Source organism: Entelurus aequoreus, linkage group LG06 (genome assembly GCF_033978785.1).
Source record: "Entelurus aequoreus isolate RoL-2023_Sb linkage group LG06, RoL_Eaeq_v1.1, whole genome shotgun sequence".
NCBI classification, from domain to species: domain Eukaryota; kingdom Metazoa; phylum Chordata; class Actinopteri; order Syngnathiformes; family Syngnathidae; genus Entelurus; species Entelurus aequoreus.
Window position 1 is genome coordinate 56,728,499 of NC_084736.1, and position 18,805 is coordinate 56,747,303.

General features: G+C 40.4%; 1 protein-coding gene across 1 annotated transcript in view; it reads left to right on the top strand.

Annotated features, from left to right (window-relative positions):
* The window catches only part of ndufs4 (NADH:ubiquinone oxidoreductase subunit S4), a 64,427-nt gene that overhangs the window by 3,204 nt on the left and 42,418 nt on the right, over nt 1-18,805 (top strand). Inside the window, exon 3 of the mRNA XM_062051797.1 lies at nt 10,801-10,879. Within this exon, the coding sequence (XP_061907781.1) occupies nt 10,801-10,879 (79 nt within the window). The remainder of the gene's footprint in view (nt 1-10,800; nt 10,880-18,805) is intronic.

Genomic DNA, 18,805 nt, shown 5'->3' on the forward strand with positions numbered 1-18,805 from the left:
GGGGGGGGTAGGATATGGACATCAAGTAGTGGACATAGAGAGAGAGAGAGAGAGAGAGAGAGAGATCAGAAGGCATAAGAAAAAGTATCTACATTTGATTGTTTACATTTGATTATTAGCAATCCGGGGAAGGTGTTAGTTTAGGGTTGTAGCTGCCTGGAGGTGAACTTTTATTGCGGTTTTGAAGGAGGATAGAGATGCCCTTTCTTTTATACCTGTTGGGAGCGCATTCCACATTGATGTGGCATAGAAAGAGAATGAGTTAAGACCTTTGTTAGTTCGGAATCTGGGTTTAACGTGGTTAGTGGAGCTCCCCCTGGTGTTGTGGTTATGGCGGTCATTTACGTTAAGGAAGTAGTTTGACATGTATTTCGGTATCAGGGAGGTGTAGCGGATTTTATAGACTAGGCTCAGTGCAAGTTGTTTAACTCTGTCCTCCACCTTGAGCCAGCCCACTTTAGAGAAGTGGGTAGGAGTGAGGTGGGATCTGGGGTGGAGGTCTAGCAGTAACCTGACTAGCTTGTTCTGAGATGTTTGGAGTTTAGATTTGAGGGTTTTGGAGGTGCTAGGGTACCAGGAGGTGCATGCGTAATCGAAAAAGGGTTGAACGAGAGTTCCCGCCAGAATCCTCAAGGTGCTTTTGTTGACCAGAGAGGAGATTCTGTAGAGAAATCTCGTTCGTTGGTTAACCTTTTTGATTACCTTGGTTGCCATTTTATCACAGGAAAGGTTAGCCTCTAGGACTGTTTACACTGCTGGACTCTAGAAAGAGGTTCCGCAGCCTCTGAAGCAGAACCTCCAGGTTCTGTAACAGCTTCTTCCCTCAGGCCGTAAGACTCTTGAATGCATCATAACTATCCCCTCAACTCCCCCCAAAATGGATTAACTCGCTGGAATAAAAAAGACAATATAACATACATCCATAAACGTGGATGCATGTTGAAAAGTGTAATATATTTATCTGTACAGTAACCTATTTATTTATTTATTTATTTATATATGCACCTTAGTGCTTTTTTATCCTGCACTACCATGAGCTTATGTCCTTGTTAGTATAGTGGACAAAATCTTCGCCTGTCACGCGGAAGACCAGGGTTCGATTCCCTGATGGGGAGATGGTTTAACCTACTCAGTGGCCTAGTGGTTAGAGTGTCCGCCCTGAGATCGGTAGGTTGTGAGTTCAAAACACTGGCCGAGTCATACCAAAGACTATAAAAAAAATGGGACTCATTACCTCCCTGCTTGGCACTCAGCATCAAGGGTTGGAATTGGGGGTTAAATCACCAAAAAATGATTCCCGGGCGCGGCACCGCTGCTGCCCACTGCTCCCCTCACCTCCCAGGGGGTGAACAATGGGATGGGTCAAATGCAGAGGACAAATTTCACCACACCCAGTGTGTGTGTGACAATCATTGGTACTCGAGGGACGGTGTGGCGAAGTTGGTAGAGTGGCTGTGCCAGCAATCGGAGTGTTGCTGGTTACTGGGGTTCAATTCCCACCTTCTACCTTCCTAGTCACGTCCGTTGTGTCCTTGGGCAAGACACTTCACCCTTTGCCTCTGATGGCTGCTGGTTAGCGCCTTGCGTGGCAGCTCCCGCCATCAGTGTGTGAATGTGTGTGTGAATGGGTAAATGTGGAAATACTGTCAAAGCGCTTTGAGTACCTTGAAGGTAGAAAAGCGCTATACAAGTATAACCCATTTATCATTTATTTATCATTTACTTTAACTTTAACTTTATGTAACAAAATTTCATTCTTATCTGTACTGTAAAGTTCAAGTTTGAATGACAATAAAAAGGAAGTATAAGTCTAAGTAACCCAGATGTTAAAATCACGATATAAACAATAAAGAATAATATCATAAGATAGACATTTTTATGTCGTACGAAAAGTATACAAACAGATAATCAAAGGAACACTATATATTGTTCCCTGGGGAAATTGGACAAGTTGGATACTTTCTTTGGGAAGTACTGACAATTTCATGGAAATATTGGCGGTCACTGCCAAAACTTTCAGATTTAAAATTACAATATAATTAGTTTTTGTTTTAAACTGAATGCAAACTATTTGGAAATGTGTTGTTATTAAATATTTTGTTCATTTAATTTGATATAAATCTTTTGTACTGAAATATCAATGGGGCCCTATGAAATCAGATTTTTTTTAAATTCCATTTTTTCCCCAATTTCTGTTTTACTGCCATAGTGTGCTTTTGTGTTATCAATTCAATGCAAAAATACCTTCTATTTATTAGTGCAATACATCTTTGGACATTTTGAAAAGTATTACATTTTTTTTTTTATTACATTTTTTCCCAATTCCTGTTTTACTTTTAAAAATTTACCACATTGAACGCAAAAAATCCCTACGTTATTAGTGCAATACATAATTAGACGTTTTTCAACAGTGTTTTAAGTCAAAGCATAATACTTTTGAAACTTAAATGTACCAATGACAGCTCTAAGTACAAAGTGTTCATGTAAGATACTTTTTTGAAACCTTTATTTTGTTAGCGCAGTCAGACAGGATGTTGCGCACAACTAGGCATGCAACAATTAACCGGGTTTACTATAAGTTTAAGTTACCAATGACGATGTTTAAGACACTACAATCCCTGGTATCGGTGGTGTCGTGCACAACTATACTAGCGGATTAGATGTGTTGCAGGTTGTCATTGTCATGTTGGCTTTGTTGTTTGTCCACAGACTTAGCCAGTGTTTCAAATTTCCGTTTCGACATTGTTTTTGTTTGGCTGGGTGAGTGTTTCAGAGACAAATAATTGAGTGGTCCACTTAAAGGCCTACTGAAACCCACTACTACCGACCACGCAGTCTGATAGTTTATATATCAATGATGAAATCTTAACATTGCAACACATGCCAATACGGCCGGGTTAACTTATAAAGTGACATTTAAAATTTCCCGGGAAATATCCGGCTGAAACGTCGCGGTATGAGGACGCATGCGCGTGACGAAGTCAGAGTAACGGAAGTTATGGTACCCCGTAGAATCCTATACAAAAAGCTCTGTTTTCATTTCATAATTCCACAGTATTCTGGACATCTTTTGCAATTTGTTTAATGAACAATGAAGGCTGCAAAGAAGACAGTTGTAGGTGGGATCGGTGTATTAGCAGCGGACTACAGCAACACAACCAGGAGGACTTTGTTGGAGCGCTAGCCGCGCTAGCCGCGCTAGCCGCGCTAGCCGCCGACCTCACCTTGACTTCCTACGTCTCCGGGCCGCCAAACGCATCGGGTGAAGTCCTTCGTCCTTCTGCCGATCGCTGGAACGCATGTGAGCACGGGTGTTGATGAGCAGATGAGGGCTGGCTGGCGTAGGTGGAGACCTAATGTTTTTAGCATAGCTCTGTGCGGTCCGGTTTCTAAGTTAGCTTTAATGGCGTCGTTAGCACAGCATTGTTAACCTTCGCCAGCCTGGAAAGCATTAACCGTGTATTTACATGTCCACGGTTTAATAGTATTGTTGATTTTCTATCTATCCTTCCAGTCAGGGATTTATTTTTTTGGTTTCTATATGCAGTTAAAGCACGATGCTATCACGTTAGCTCGTAGCTAAAGCATTTCGCCGATGTATTGTCGTGGAAATAAAAGGCACTGAATGTCCATTTCGCGTTCTCGACTCTCATTTTCAAGAGGATATAGTATCCGAGGTGGTTTAAAATACAAATCCGTGATCCACAATAGAAAAAGGAGAGTGTGGAATCCAATGAGCCAGCTTGTACCTAAGTTACGGTCAGAGCGAAAAAAGATACGTCCATCACTGCCTCTCAAGTTCCTCATCTACGAATCTTTCATCCTCGCTCAAATTAATGGGGTAATCATCACTTTCTCGGTCCGAATCTCTCTCGCTCCATTGTAAACAATGGGGAATTGTGAGGAATAGTAGCTCCTGTGACGTCACACTACTTCCGGTACAGGCAAGGCTTTTTTTTTATCAGCGAGCAAAAGTTGCGAACTTTATCGTCGATATTCTCTACTAAATCCTTTCAGCAAAAATATGGCAATATCGCGAAATTATCAAGTATGACACACAGAATGGATCTGCTATTCCCGTTTAAATAAAAAATAAAAACATTTCAGTAGGCCTTTAAACATGATTTCCCCAAACAAATGATCTTTCTTCTCATGATGACAGCATTTCAGTTACATTTATGTCAGTTTCCATGATTTTCCCCGTTGGACAGTAGATTCCGTTTTATTGGCCAGTTTTGTGATCGTGTCTATGATTCCGTTTACGCAAAAATCTTAGGGCCCTTTATAGTGTAGCGCACCACATAGAACTAAGGATAGGCAAGATAGATTAAAAATCTATCTTGCAATATGTATTGCAGCCTCCTGTGATAACGATATGTATCACAATACATTATTTTGATATATAAATGATAATAGAACCATTTCAAAATGGGTTGCAAAGGCTCCTAATTTGGCTGCTGACATATGCAGTGACATATTGCGTCTTATTATTATTAACCTACTTGCTAATTTGCTGTTAATATCTGGTTACTTTCTACTGGAACATGTTTTTCTACATTTCTGTTAAAATGTAATAAACACTTATTCTTCTTTGGTTTGGATACTTTACAGTCATTTTTAGTGATACTAGAAATGTGGGTTTTGATCCAATACAAAATAGTGACAGGGGCGGTTTGCTCATACTAGGGATGGAACAATAAACGGTATAATGATAAATTACAGTACAACCCCTATTTTCCTTTTTATTTAAAATGATTGTAAAACCGTGATTGATAACACTTAAACTCACGTACCTGTGATACTGCTTATTTTATGGAGAAGCATGTTAGTGCTAGCTCATTAGCTAGCGTAAATGCAAACACAACTAAGTGAGACTTTAACGAATTTCCTCATTAAGAATTGACATACCCTAATACAAAGGTATATAAACAGATCGCTTTCTGAGCAACTAAACTATTCAATATTGTACATTGAACCTACAAGCTGTGCTCTCTTAGTACAGAGTAATCAATCTATACTCAAAGGAATATGCCAAAATGATGCACCCAAAACACTTTTTTTTAATCATCATTAAACACCGTAAAACCTTTGCAAATTGAAAATGAATAAAATAAACAAACACTCAAATAAAAGAGAACATTGTTCTTATGATCCCAGAACAGTATTTAATATTTATTCTGCCAATTAAGGTACATTGTGAAAATACATGAAATAAAACCTTGTTAAAGCTTTCAGCTTTTTAGCACATTCAACAATACTGTGATAATAATGATAATTGTAATAATTTTGGTCACAACAACCGTGCTATGAAACTTTCATATTGTTATATCTATAGGTCATACCAATGCAGATACTGATACCTAAGTTTTTTTTTATATTATTGAATGATTCAAAAACATAAGATGGCGATGTAAAAATATCCTTTATATTTTTCAATTATGACCTACTATTGGCTTTGATTTAAATTGTTTGGTTTTTGCCTTTAAAAGCTCGCCTGTGTCCAGGGACTTATTTCCCGAGTTTGTAAACAATATAAAAAAAGACAAATTATTTTTTGATAGCAAAAAAAATTATCTAACCAGGGTGGTATCGATCTGTATACTATACTGGGGTATCACACAGATTGTCCACATTACTCTGCGGCTGGGCGTGGTGGGGGTGTGGTCAATATGACATCATCAATATATAGTTTGCATAATCAGCGTTGATGCATATATATTTTTTAAAAGGCTAAAAAAAATTATACATTTAAAAACAAATCTTTGTTATTATTATTACTAATTATATTGTTTTGCTCTATTTGTCAATTATTGCTGCTTATTGTGCAATGTACAAACCCCGTTTCCATATGAGTTGGGAAATTGTGTTAGATGTAAATATAAACAAAATAAAATGATTTGCAAATCATTTTCAACCCATATTCAGTTGAATATGCTACAAAGACAACGTATTTGATGTTCAAACTGATGAACATTTTTTTTGTGCAAATAATCATTAACTTTAGAATTTGATGCCGGCAACACTTGACAAAGAAGTTGGGAAAGGTGGCAATACATACTGATAAAGTTGAGGAATGCTCATCAAACACTTATTTGGAACATCCCACAGGTGAACAGGCAAATTGGGAACAGGTGGGTGCCATGATTGGGTATAAAAGTAGATTCCATGAAATGCTCAGTCATTCACAAACAAAGATGGGGCGAGGGTCACCACTTTGTCAACAAATGCTTGAGCAAATTGTTGAACAGTTTAAGAAAAACCTTTCTCAACCAGCTATTGCAAGGAATTTAGGGATTTCACCATCTACGGTCCGTAATATCATCAAAGGGTTCAGAGAATCTGGAGAAATCACTGCACGTAAGCAGCTAAGCTTCGATCCCTCAGGCTGTACTGCATCAACAAGCGACATCAGTGTGTAAAGGATATCACCACATGGGCTCAGGAACACTTCAGAAACCCACTGTCAGTAACTACAGTTGGTCGCTACATCTGTAAGTGCAAGTTAAAACTCTCCTATGCAAGGAGAAAACTGTTTATCAACAACACCCAGAAACGCCGTTGGCTTCGCTGGGCCTGAGCTCATCAAAGATGGACTGATACAAAGTGGAAAAGTGTTCTGTGGTCTGACGAGTCCACATTTCAAATTGTTTTTGGAAACTGTGGACGTCGTGTCCTCTGGACCAAAGAGGAAAAGAACCATCCGGATTGTTATAGGCGCAAAGTTGAAAAGCCAGCATCCGTGATGGTATGGGGGATTCTATTAGTGCCCAAGACATGGGTAACTAATAGGGTTGGATATCGAGTATCGATTGGAACCGGGACTAACTTTCCGATTCTCCCGGAATCGTTCACAAGTTTAAATTTCGATTCCTATTTTCGATACCCAGTCCGCCGACCGGAGAGAAAAAAAAAAAAAAAAAAGTCAGCCGAACCGGAAGAAGAAGCCGCTGAGCACCAACGAAGAAGCGCCCACCGCCGGAAGTGTTAGCATAGCCGAGCGAGTCAGTCAAGCTCAAGCATGGATAGCGGGCGTCGGCGGTCAAAAGTGTGGCTTTACTTTACAAAAAAAAAATGAAATAACCGCGAAATAACAGAGCTCCATGTCCATCAAGAAACGAGTGGAGAGAGAGCTGCAGATGTACCAGGACGTTCCACCGATACTTATGTCTGACGACCCTGCTACATGGTGGTGGTCCGGTGGAACCAACAAAAGACTTATCCTTTGCTGTCAGATCGCGCTTTCTCCTATTAATGCGTTCAAGCTTCTTCCACACCCAGCGAACGTGTATTTTCCACAACAGGAGACACTATCTGTCCAGAACGCTCACGCATCCTGCCTGAGAAGGCGGATATGGTCATTTTCCTAAACAAGAACTGTCTCTGATTTTATACTGTACCTGCTGCTAATCTGGACTGTGTTTTGCAAGTTGTTTCTTATTGTTTATTTGCTTTTCTGCACCAGGTTAGCCCATCAGTGGGAGCACGGTAACATTTTTAAGTACCTGCAGCATCATACACTTGTGTATGTAAATGTGTTTTCATGAGGTTTTCAAAAATAAAGCTCTCTTGAGGAAAGTGTACCCCTGGGAAAATGTATTCATAATTTATAATATTTATATTCAAGTTCATAGATTTGATATTTATATTCTAGTTGAAAACAGCCCTGTGAGGAATTTATAGTAAAGTTCATAAAAAGTTAATAGAATTAAAATTGATGGAGAATGTCAGACTATTTCATTCAGAAAGACTGTAGGTTAGCTAGCTCATTTAAAATATCCTAAACTTTTTTTTTACCCTGACTCTTAAAAGAATCGGAATCGAGAATCGTCAGGAATCGGAATCGAAACAAACAATCGGAATCGTTCGAATTCAAACGATACCCAACCCTACTTGATGTACAGCTTAAGTTTTCAATGGGAGACAGGTCTGGACTACAGGCAGGCCAGTCTAGTACCCGTACTCTTTTACTATGAAGCCACGTTGATGTAACAGGTGGCTTGGCATTGTCTTGCTGAAATAAGCACACACACACACACACACACACACACACACACACACACACACACACACACACACACACACACACACACACACACACACACACACACACACACACACACACACACACACACACACACACACACACACACACAAGCAGACTAGCTGTTGCATGTTGAACTTTTATGATAGAATAACTGTCTACAACCCATTCAAATTGCCTTTTGGACAAAATGACGTTTTGTAATTTTCCAGTGTATTCCCATGAATTCCTGTTAATTCCCCTATATTTTATATCAAATATGTTTTCTACATTGTACTGCAGCACATCAGTCGTTTTATTGCCATAGCGAAAAATGATTTCCCAAATACTTAAAACCCTTGGTCTTAATCAGTCAGAATTAGAATCGGAAATACTTTATTAATCCCCGAAGGGGAATTCAAATTTTCAGCACAATCCATTCAAGATCAGACAAACATTACAGTGAGACAGAACAGGATCGCTGACGGGTCTGCCAACTTCTGGCGCCCTTACAAAAAAGGTGAGATACAGGTAAACAATGGGGGGGGGGGGAAATCGGTCTAAGCCTGGGCCACTGGAGAGGGGGTCCAGACTGAGGCCAAGGGAAAAAAACAACTCATAGCCATAGCACACATCAAACATCAAAGAACACAAAGGCATTAAAGACATTAAAAGAGCAGAGCTGATGCAACCAGCCACTTCTACATACAGCTATGAATAAAAAGTAAAAGAAACATATAGGACTGTCTCAGAAAATTAGAATATTGTGATAAAGTCCTTTATTTTCTGTAATGCAACTAAAAACATGAACATGTCATACATTCTGAATTCATTACACATCAACTGAAATATTGCATGCCTTTTATTATTTTAATATTGCTGATTATGGCAAACAGCTTAAGAAAACTCAAAAATCCTATCTCAAAAAATTTGAATATTTCCTCAGACCAAGTAAAAAAAAAAAAGATTTATAACAGCAAAACAAAATCAAACATTTCAAAATGTCAATTAATGCACTCAGTACTTGGTTGGGAATCCTTTTGCACGGATTACTGCATCAATGCGGCGTGGCATTGCTGAGGTGTTATGGATGCCCAGGATGCTTCAATAGCGGCCTTTAGCTCATTTGCATTATTAGGTCTGGTGTCTTTCAGCTTCTTCTTCACAATACCCCACAAATTCTCTATGGGATTCAGGTCAGGGGAGTTGGCAGGCCAATCGAGGACAGTAATGCCATGGTCAGTACACCAGTTACTGGTGGTTTTGGCACAGATCATGCTGGAAAATGAAATCATCATCTCCATAGAGCTTTTCAACAGATGGAAGCTTGTAGTGCTCTAAAATCTCTTGGTATACAGCTGCTTTGACTCTGGACTTGATGAAACACAGTGGACCAACACCAGCAGCTGACATGGCTCCCCAAACCGTTGCTGACTGTGGGAACTTCACACTGGATTTCAAGCAACTTGGATTTTTCTCCTCTCCAGCCTTCCTCCAGACTCTAGCGCCTTGACTTCCAAATGAAATACAAAACTTGCTTTCGTCTGAAACAGGACTCTGGACCACTCTGCAACTGTCCAGTGCTTCTTTTCCATAGCCCAAGTCAGATTGTTTCTTCCGTTGTCTTGAGTTCAGGAGTGGCTTGACCATGGGAATACGGCTATTGTAGCCCATTCCCTGGACACGTCTGTGAACAGTGGCTTTTGATACCTGGACTCCAGCTTCAGTCCACTGTCTTTGAAGCTCCCCCAAATTCTGGAAGCGGCTCTTCTTCACAATGCTGTTAAGGCTGCGGTCCTCTCTCTTGGTTGTGCAGCGTTTCCTGCCACATTTCCTCCTTACAACAGACTTTTTGTGAATGTGCTTTGAAACTGCACTCTGTGAACAGCCTGCTCTTTTAGAAATTTCTTTTTGTGTCTTACCCTCCTGATGGAGGGTGTCAATGATGGTCCTCTGGACAGCAGTCAGGTCAGCAGTCTTCCCCATAATTGTGATTTAGTTTACTGAACCAAGCTGAGTGTTTTTAAAGGCTCAGGGAAACCCTTGCAGGTGTTTCGAGTTAATTAGACGATTCAAGTGATTAGTTAAATAGCCTGCTAGTATACTTTTTCATGATATTCTAATATTTTGAGATAGGATATTTGAGTTTTCTTAAGCTGTATGCCATAATCAGCAATATTAAAACGACAAAAGGCTTGCGATATTTCAGTTGATGTGTAATGAATCCAGAATGTATGACATTTTCATGTTTTTAGCTGCATTACAGAAAATTAAGGACTTTATCATCCATCCATCCATTTTCTACCGCTTGTCCCTTTTTGGGGTCGCGGGCGGTGCTGGAGCCTATCTTATCACAATATTCTAATTTTCTGAGACAGTCCTGTATACAACTGTGGTGGCCTCTGCGGTGTTCCACGCCATCGTCAGCTGGGGTGGAGGGAGCATGACCAGAGACAGGAGCAGACCCAACAAAATGCACTTAATGCACTTTACTGGCTATTTCCAATAGTATTAAGTAAGAGCTATAAAGGCGCGATGCACAAGGACAAAGACCCACACAGTCAGTCCTCGCCTGACAGTTGACCACAGCCAACGTGAAGCACGTCCTGTCATTAGGATGACAGCCGCACTCTGCCAGAAATTCACCAGACAGAACTAATAGGTGGCGGGGTTTTTTTTTTCTGCAGCCTTTTCCCACCTACCGCTTTCTCTGAGACTCCTCTGCTGCTTGTGTGCCGCGTCTTTCTGCTTTGTGTGTAACGCATATCTAATGGTTTTAGGTCTACCAGCACATCAACACTGAGGCTGGCAGAGAAAGCAGGACAAGGCACGCAGCTTATTACGGCTGATGAGAAACTGGTAAGGATTCCTCCCTGTTACAACGTGAGAAAACAATTTGATGTTTGTCTGGTCTCCACAAGGCTTTTATTTGGTGCCAAAGCAATTATGCTTTTGTGGAAAGAAGAAATTGTTCGACCCTCTTCTAGTCTGCTGCCAAATTGACCTTGGAATCACTCAATTTGGAAACTGTGAAATGATGGCAAACGCTATAATTATGCTCAAATGAATTTGTGCTGATGTGGCATGCTCAAGGTGAGGCAAAATTAAACAATGACTGCAGTATTAAACACATTTGCAGATAGTTTTTTTTAACTGTACATGCAGGAAAAATGATAACCCTTAATTGAAAACAAGTCAAGGATGCGCTGTATTTCATAAAAATACAAAACCCAAAACCAGTAAAGTTGCCACGTTGTGTAATTCGTAAATAAAAACAGAATGCAATGATTTGCAAATCCTTTTCAACCTATATTCAATTGAATAGACTGCAAAGACAAGATACTTAACGTTCGAACTGTAAAACTTTATTTTTTGCAAATATTTGCTAGTTTGGAATTTTCTGCCTGCAATAGTTTAAAAAAAGCTGGCAAAAAAGACTGAGAAAGTTGAGGAATGCTCATCAAACACTTATTTAGAACATCCCACAGGTGAACAGGCTAATTGGGAAAAGGTGGGTGCCATGATTGGGTATAAAAGCAGCTTCCATGAAATGCTCAGTCATTCACAAACAAGGATGGGGCGAGTGTCACCACTTTGTGAACACATGTTTGAGCAAATTGTCGAACAGTTTAAGAACAACATTTCTCAACGAGCTATTGCAAGGAATTTAAAGATTTCACCATCTACGGTCCGTAATATCATCAAAAGATCCAGAGAATCTGGAGGTAAGCCCTGATATTACGGACCTTGGATCCCTCAGGCGGTACTGCATCAAAAAGCGACATCCGTGTGTAAAGAATATCACCACATGGGCTCAGGAACACATCAGAAAACCACTGTCAGTAACTACAGTTTGTCGCTACATCTGTAAGTGCAAGTTAAAACTCTACTATGCAAAGCGAAAGCCATTTATCAACAACACCCACAAACGCAGCCGGCTTCGCCGGGCCCGAGCTCATCTAAAAGGCAAAAGTTCAAAAGCCAGCATCTGTGATGGTATGGGGGTGTATTAGTGCCCAAGGCATGGGTAACTTACACATCTGTGAAGGCACCATTGATGTTGAAAGGTACATACAGGTTTTGGAGCAAAATATGTTGCCATCCTAGCCAAATTATCATGGACGCCCCTGCTTATTTAAGCAAGACAATGCCAAGCCAGCGTGGCTTCATAGTAAAAAACTGTGGGTACTGGACTGGCCTGCCTGTAGTCCAGACCTGTCTCCCATTGAAAATGTGTGGCGCAATATAAAGCCTAAAATACCACAACGGAGACCCTGGACTGTTAAACAACTTAAGCTGTACATCAAGAAAGAATGGGAAAGAATTCCACCGGAAAAGCTTCAACAATTGGTCTCCTCAGTTCCCAAATGTTTACTGGGTGTTGTTAAAAGGAAAGGTCATGTAACACAGTGGTAAAAATGCCCCTGTGCCAACTTTTTTGCAATGTGATGCTGCCATTAAATTCAAAATAAATGATTATTTGCAAAAAAAAATAAAATTTCTCCATTCGAAAATTAAATATCTTGTCTTTGCGGTCTATTCAATTGAATATAAGTTGAAAAGGATTTGCAAATCTTTGTATTCTGTTTTTATTTACGAATTACACAACGTGGCAACTTTACTGGTTTTGGGTTTCGTAAATACACCCCTCACATTTGCTACCATTTTTTATACTCAAGGGACAATACTCAGTCATCCAAAGAGGTTCATTAGGTCTTCAAAAAATTATGCAATTTTGTTATTTTTATAGCCAGACCTGTGTTTATTTCCGTACCTGACGGTTTCGGCCATAACTGTTGCCTTCCTCAGAGGTTGTCATGTGATGTTCCTCTGAGGAAGGCAACAGGTACAGAAAAAACACAGGTCTGGCTATAAGAATAACAAAATCGGACAATACTCTAAGTGTTTTTCATAGATTTACAGCTTTTAGGGCATATGGGCACAAACATGCGTACCATTTAAAACATTTAAAAGCTATCCGTAAATGACTTCTGTTGTATCATGGCCCTATGATAAACATACCATGGGGGTGTGTATACAATAGAGGTGGGAAAAGTGATCGATTCTCCGATGCATTATGATTCGAATCGATCAATGGAAAAATGTCCAGATGTCGATGTTGATTATTGACATGTGAACTATTCAAGATTATTATTGTCAAATGCTTACAAATTGTGTGTGTGTGTGTAGACAATTTTGACTGTATATGATAAGTAGGCCTGTCAAGTGATACATTTTTTAATCACACTCTAAAACTATTATTTGCTCGCATAAATACAATTTGCTAAAAAAAATACCCCAATATTTGGATATAAACGCACTTTGGTAGTCAGAATGTCATACAGAAACATCTTTCAAATGTTTTACTGATTTGCAAGTCATTGATTTGCTCAAAACTTGGTGACAGCAAGTATAGTAAGAATTAAGTGTGCATTCTGAAAGTTTTTGCAATAATATTGCCAGCAAGGTACAGTTACTAATCAAAATTGTAGTAAACACACTTATAAACAGCTTAACATAGTGCACCGTTTATATTTGCATTTACTCGTCTTTAGTTTAAACAGTTGTTGAAACAAACAAGACAGTACGGTAGTACAGCGATTAGTGCGTGTGCCTCACAACAAGAAGATCTTGGGTTCGATCCCCCGGGCTCTGGGTCTTTCTGTGTGGCGTTTGCATGTTCTCCCCATGACTGCGTGGGTTCCCTCTCTGTACTCCGGCTTCCTCCCACCTCCAAAGTCATGCAACTGGGGATAGGTTGATTGGCAACACTAAATGGTCCCTAGTGTGTGAATGTGAGTGTGAATGTTGTCTGTCTATCTGTGTTGGCCCTGTGATGAGGAGGCGACTTGTCCAGGGTGTACCCCGCCTTCCGCCCGAATGCAGCTGGGATAGGCTCCAGCACCCCTGTCACCCCAAGAGGGACAAGTGGCGCAGTTGGGAGAGTGGCTGTGCCAGCAACCTGAGGGTTCCTGGTTCAATCCCCACCTTCTACCAACCTTGTCACGTCTGTTGTGTCCTTGAGCAAGACACTCCAGCCTTGCTCCTGATGGGTCGTGGCTAGCGCCTTGCATGGCAGCACCCACCATCAATGTGTGAATGTGTGTGTGAATGGGTGAATGTGGAAATAGTGTCAAAGCGCTTTGAGTACCTTGAAGGTAGAAAAGCGCTATACAAGTATAACCCATTTACCATTTAGTAAACAAACAAGCTTGTTTACCTTTTTCAGATGATCTCGATCTTCAATCAATCACAACTGGACTGCTTGGTTTGTCTTGGAAGAGGTTTCGCCGCTCATCCGAGTAGGCTTCATCAGTTCATGTTTATAGACTTAGATTGGTCAGATCTAGTCCAGCGGTTGGTGCCAAAACCCCAAATTACTTTGGGAAACTTTGGCGAAATGTCTTCCAAAACAAACCAGACAGTCCAGTTGCGATCGTTTGAACGCCCTGAGATGACAATGACCTGGATGAATGAGAACCTGCGTAGACCTTTTTCAAATGACAATGCTGATCTCTTTTTTTTGGTACAATGCGACCCCAGCTCCTTGTGATTACTTACAGGTGTCCAATGTTCTTCAGCAATCCAAAATAATTTACATTGAGCACATAGTTGCTCTTGTTTGTGTAGTACAGTTAGTTTATCCTTACTGTAATTGTCCCTCTCCAAGGTATCAGATCAGGTATCAGCAGTGGTGATATGAATGGTATCTATCTTCTTGCAGAACTTGGTCTTCACAGATGTTTAGTGGTTTACATGCGGTGGCTGTCCGTTTAGTAAAGGCATATGTTGAACTTAACTGCGGTACTTTTGTTTACAACATCGATGCAGGTAAACCACTAGCATACTTGGTGTCGATGTAGCAAGCATTCATGCTAGTGGCACCATCCTCAAGCACATGATTTAAATTTTTATTTAGCATTTTGCCTGTCTTTGCTTTTAAATGGACACAAGTTAGTTCGCATAGTTACAGTATAGATAAATATTCTTGAATGAATTAGTCATCTTTGTTGTGAGTTAGTGTAGTAGAATTTCTGACCTTGGAACTATATTTCATGTCTGTCAAGAATGTACGCTCATTTAATTTCTCTTCTATTCTGTGCCATTGAATGGACCGGGTGTGGGACAAAAGTGAATTTTAAGTCGTGCCAACCTGTCTACAGAATGTTTTGATTGTCTAAGTATGATTAAGGGATCCAAGGATGTTGCAAAAACAAACATGTCGAAGACCACAAGAGTGATGCACGAGAAAAAACAGAGTGACGCACGAAGAGACAGATAAAAATGGCAGGAGACCGGGACTCGAGAGAGATTGCTTTTTGTGAGTCCTCCGGAGGACGGCTGTTTGTTTGCAGGGACAAAACAATCCAACTTATGCACTTTTGACTATGAGAAAATAAACTTGTTGTACTAAATTCACTTTTGTTGCTGTTTAAGCTCTGGACAATCCACTACATTAGCACTTGCTGAAAAATAACTCAAGCTGAATTCAAAAGTTAATGGCTAAATTAGAGCTGCTGAATATGTGTAAGCTTTATAATCCGATTAGTCGACTAATCTTTAAGATAGTATCAAAATAGTTGCAGCCCTAATTATTAATTTACAAATTAAGATTTTTATGATGCTACAATCCCTAATATCACGTCAACAACAATAGCCTACTGGCTAGCGTTAGTACTGTGTTTTTCTGTGCTTTTTACTCGGCTTGTGGACAACAGATAGTCATCAGTTTTGTAAAGACATATATCACCTGACATGTAGAAGTAATTTGGCAAGCGTTCATTGTAGTACGAGACAATTGTTCTTGGGTTTTTTTGCATTTCAATCACATTAAGTCAGTTCTGGCGACTTTCCGTATTTAATGGTAGATGTTTTTTTGGCCAATTCCGTGATTCCATCCGCCACACTAACACAAAGAAAAAACATTTCCCAAACAATACACGCTCTCCAAACTGTGTCAGGTCAACTGAACGCATCACGTTTTTCATAAACCGCTCCATCACTTAAGTTTGAACATGGAACAGATGATTTCCGACAGTAAAAATAGAGCAGGAGAACAGCAACAGATTGTGTTCATCATTACGGTTGCGCTGTAGGGGCGATAGCAGAGAACTAGGGACTTTGGTTGGAGTGGGAGTCTGTGGACTTGTTTTTTGGGGTTTGTTGGGACGGAGGGCTAGAAAAGGGGGGTGCGGTGCTGTGTGGGCAGCGTCGGTGTGCTTTTGTCCCGCAGCAAAGCTGACCGTACTGGCAGACAAATCTTTGGCTGGGTGAAGTGTCTGTCTCTGTCCTCTCAGTAGGGGCTACTGAGAGCAACAGCTGTGAGGAGGAAAAAAATGGGACTAAAAAAATGAAGAAGAGGGGGCCAGGATGGTAAAAGAAAAGAAGAAAAAAAAAAAGATTGTGAGACACCACGAGATTTACAAAAACAGACAGTGGCCACTTCAGTGTTGTCGGCCATAGAGGTTCCTTTGTGGACCAGCTGTTGCTGGCGACAGTGTGGAGAACTTCCAACGCTCACTCAGACATGCCCAGAAAAGAGGACCTACAGCGGTCCCTGTTTCACATGGAAGAGGCCAGTGAGAGCACTCTCCCTTTTAGGCATTCACACTATGTCGGCACTGGTGTTAATACGTGCAAATAGCTTCCTCGTCAGACCAATCAAACCAAAGATGTTTGATTTGATATTGAGAAGTTATGTCAAATTGAGCAGACTGAGGAGAAAGTGTGGTGTGTCGCCAACATTTCTGAATAACCTTATTTAGATGAGGTTGCATTTTGGCCCGGGTAAACAATCTTTTTGATTTGCTGCCAAAAGTCTCGTGTGAACGAGTGACATTCAGTATCTTGCTCATTGATTTAGTCTGTCCCAAATAATGCAAAGCTTACAGGAACTTGCATCTGCACTTTTTCTAATGCTCATCTCCATTACAGACGGGGTGTGGTGGGGGGGTTCTGTGCTTAAGATTTACCACAGCTAAAAGACTATTTAAGTTTGAAATTTTCAATGAACAAAAACTAATGCCAAATATGTTTCTATTCTGCATGCTGCAAGAAGAAAAAGCATACAGTGTTAGGTAGGGCTGCGACTCAAGACTCTGTTGATAGTTGACTTATCATTGACTATCTTAACGATTAGTCAACTAATCGAATTATAAAGGGTACACATTTTGAAGGGCTCTTTTAAGCCTTCAGATTTTAAGTTCAGCTCGAGATATTGCTGGTTAGCGCATCTAAAAATAAAGACAACAAAGATGACTACTGTATCCTAGGCAATAGGGGACACCCGTTGTTAAGCCATAGCCACCTAATTTTTTGACACATTTTATGTTGTACATGTATTGGGCGCACACGTCTATTAGCAGCAGGTGTACACATTGCAACATGAAATGTTTACACGATGTTCATTCACACATTTGACAGAAGACAGTGCCTTCTTAGGTGTCGGAGTTGAGGAGACTCAGGGTTGCTTTGTCCCGCAGTGTGGGGGCAGCCCAGTGTTGGACTAACATAATAACATACATAAGTAACAAACAGCATAATAACAACATAGCTGTAAACCTGGCTTCATAAACTAAGGAAGGCACACGTGACATACACAAAGTCTAACCAGGCAGATTTGAATTGTTGTTTTTGGCAGTAGACGGGATCTTTGATCCAAGACACAACTTACATGAACTAAAATGTTATTTTCTTTGTGCTCGACAAAAGAAAATAAGTGAGAATATCTCCATGTTAAGACACCCCCCCCCTCCCGTCTCCTCCCCCCCTCACCTTCCCTCCCCTCCCCTCCCCTCCTCTCCCCTCCCCTCCCCACACCCACACCCAGACACACACAGCGCGCGCCTCTTCCTTGTGACACAAGAACATTCAGAAGGACGACACCGCAGCGCTCCAATAAAACACACTCAGATCTTCTGTTTCTAGCCGATACTACATAAAAAATAACGTAAAATAACGCAGTAACGCATCATGTAGTAACGGTAACTGAGTTACTTAATACAAAAAATAACACGTTAGATTACCAGTTACCGCAGAAACTAACTGCGTTACTGTAACGCAAAGTAACGCGTTACTGTAACGCCGTTAGTTTCGGCGGTAACTAGTAATCTAACGCCTTATTTTTTGTACTCAGCATTATGATAAACGCGCTGGCGTCGCCAGGCTCTGCTTTTTATCGATAGACTTATCAGATTTAATTTTTCATTATCTATAACGGGGGTGTAAAAATGTCGCCTGGAGGCCATTTGCGGCCCGCAGCTAATGTTTTAAAGGCCCACGGCACATTCTAAAAATAAACAAAAACATAACAAAAGTGGAATAAAAAAGCTTATAGGTGAAATGTAATTTAGAAAAAGTTGCAATGTTGACTAATAAAACAAAGCTGTTTTTTTCATTAAAACTGTCATTGCTCAAAAAATAATATTGAATCAAAATCAATGTGGGACCCCAAAAATTTGCTGTGGGACCCTATTTTTATGACTTGATGTGGTCCCTGGGACCCCATTTTGAAAATTCCTAGCGCCAACACTGAGAGGGATAGGAAAGCGCTTTAATAGAGTCCCTAAAGAAGTGGTTCATAAAGGTAATAAAGTTAGTCAAAAAACAAAAGTGCGTCAAAGGAAATGGCTCTTAAAAATATCACTTTTATCATCTTGTGAAATACAATCGGACCATGCTCGTGTCTGCAGCGATCACATTGTAAAAATTTGATTTGTTTGAGAAACGTTGTGTTTCTCTACTGCTCACCTGCTCAGTGGCCTAGTGGTTAGAGTGTCCACCCTG